At 29.8% G+C, this 2,457-nt stretch overlaps 1 protein-coding gene across 1 annotated transcript in view; it reads left to right on the forward strand.

The window, feature by feature from the left end:
* Window positions 1-1,124: 1,124 nt before the first annotated feature.
* Window positions 1,125-2,457, forward strand: part of LOC106460092 (dyslexia-associated protein KIAA0319-like protein) — an 84,234-nt gene continuing 82,901 nt past the window's right edge. The window contains exon 1 of the mRNA XM_022386709.1: window positions 1,125-1,273. Coding sequence (XP_022242417.1) covers window positions 1,252-1,273 — 22 coding nt within the window. The 5' untranslated portion in view covers window positions 1,125-1,251. The remainder of the gene's footprint in view (window positions 1,274-2,457) is intronic.

Consider the following 2,457-nt stretch of genomic DNA (forward strand, 5'->3'; position numbering starts at 1 on the left):
GTGTGTGTGTGTGTGTGTGTGTGTGTGTGTGTGTGTGTGTGTGTGTGTATATATATATATATATATATATTTACTGTATTATTTCAAAAACATTTTGGTGAACTTTGTAATTAAGATTTTATCTTGCTTTTTTCAGTCTGTGAGAAGTTGAATATTTAAGTGATTAGCAGTGTTTGTTAGATATTGGACGTTATCTTACTATAGTAGTTCTGAGTTAATGTAAAACTTGAGTGTCAGTTATGGAACTGATGTTAGATCGTTTATAAGAGTTGTATGCAATACAAATGATTATTATCAGAATTAGTGGCTTTAATTATCTTGTTCACCACCAGTGTGTCATGTGATAGCAAAATTCTGTACCATAACATTGAATGTGGGTATCCTAAGTTTTGTTATCATAGCAGAATGCAACAAGAAAGATATTTCCACAATGTACTGAATACTGGTACTGACACTTAATAGGTTGTAATGTACAGGTATTATATCTTTCAAACTAATCACACATAATAAAACTTTTGTGGAAGTAAATTGTAAAAAAAAAAGAGGAAAAGACTTGCACATACTAGTAATGAAAAACCTGAATTAAAAAAAAGCAGTTGATCCTTTCAAAATTTATGTGAAATTATGTTTATATTAAGTAAGCATGCAAATGTTTCTTTAAACCACACACACACACACATTATTTTATGGCTTACTGAAAATTAAGTGATATTGAAAGGATGCTATGTCAAACAAAATAAGTTTATCAATGGTGTGAGTTCAAGAACAAAAAATTATAAACAAACAAACTTATTGTAAGAGATTGTTGTCCCCTTAAAACATGGTTTTGAAATATTGTTTGTTTTTTGTAGGTTGTATATATTTTCTATACTTTGTTTATAAAGGTTATAATTTCTAGAAATATTTTTTTATATAGATAATATTCATTTTAGCAAAATCTCAAGGTTTTAGAGTACTTTACTCTTTTTTTTTTGTTTAGGGAAATATGTGGATATCTACTGCCCAGCAGCTAATCCCACTAAATCTCATTTTCTTGTACATCAGTCAGTGACCCCACAAGGAAATCTTTCAGCTGGAGAATATGAAAAAGTCAGTGCCCTTAACCTGTTAGAATGCACCAAATCTTGTTGTGTCAAGGAAAACTGTGATGTGGTCTTTTTCTTTGAAACAAGTTGTTTCCATATTACTTGCTATAACAACCAGTTGTGCAAGCCTTTAATTAGAACTGGGGATAAATTTAAACATTCTTACATGATCCAAGTGCGAGACCCAGGTTAGTGAGATTGAACATATTATTACGATGGAAATAATAAAATTTTTACATGTTATTATTCAGTTCAAATACATACCTAGTGTTTCAAGAGCAAAAGAATAGCATTTCTGTTTTGAAAAAATGGAACCAGGTCTGTTATTTTTTCTTTTCCTCTGTTTTCTTTCTTTATCACTTTATCATTCTCCTTGTATGAACTTTCATGAAAAAAAGTATGTTGTATTATATGGCAACACATATAAGCATCACTTCTGTGACACTGTGATCCTAATTAAGTACCATAAAATACTGTACAAAACGTTTTTATCTAAATTTAACCAAGTTCTGTTTGGTAGCAAGTCAAGACAGTCTGCATGGTTTACTCTCACTTGAGACAGTTGTATCAACTGTAATCCTTCTGTTTAAAGTCCATGTAGCATTAAAAGAGGGAAAGGGGGGGGGGATAAAAGTTGAAATATATGTCAAGATAAGTTATTTTCTCACATTGTTTTAACATTGATGATGAGTAATAGTCAGTTAAGTCACCACAACAACCTAATATAACCATAAAACTATTTATGGTCATAATTAATTATACTTGTCATCATACAATAGTATTAGGCCTATTATGTTTTTAACATGACATTCTTTATCTAGTCCCTCAGGGATTTTCAACTATGTTTGTTATGTCCTAGCTGACATGATGAGCTCTGGATTGAGCAAAATGCATCGTCAGTAGTGGATGTGATGAACATAATATGGTTGGCATACTATTATTATATATTCTAATTCGTAAATTCCTAATGGACTACATAAAGGATGCAGTTTTGAAAATATAATAGGCCTAATACTAATGTCTGATGACAAGTATAATTAATAATAATCATGCTTTGTAACTTGTAAAATGTCATCACACCATAACAATTGTTATTTACTGTCATAATGTATTACCAATTTTGAAAAGGTGCTACCCTGGACAAAGCTCTTGCTTATTTGTAAAAAAAGGGTATTACAATGTACTTCAGATAACTACTTGTCAACATTATTGATTTAACATAAGAAAAGTGTTAATAGCTGTGTTTTTTTATGCTTTATATCTTTTGGAATTACATTTGAAAAAAAAGTGAATTGTAACAAGAGAGAGAAAAATTGATCAGTTATTTTAATTATTTCAGAGTTTATAATTTTCTTTCCTAATATAAAATGCT

This window comes from Limulus polyphemus, unplaced genomic scaffold, assembly GCF_000517525.1.
Source record: "Limulus polyphemus unplaced genomic scaffold, Limulus_polyphemus-2.1.2 Scaffold706, whole genome shotgun sequence".
Classification (NCBI taxonomy): Eukaryota; Metazoa; Arthropoda; class Merostomata; order Xiphosura; family Limulidae; genus Limulus; species Limulus polyphemus.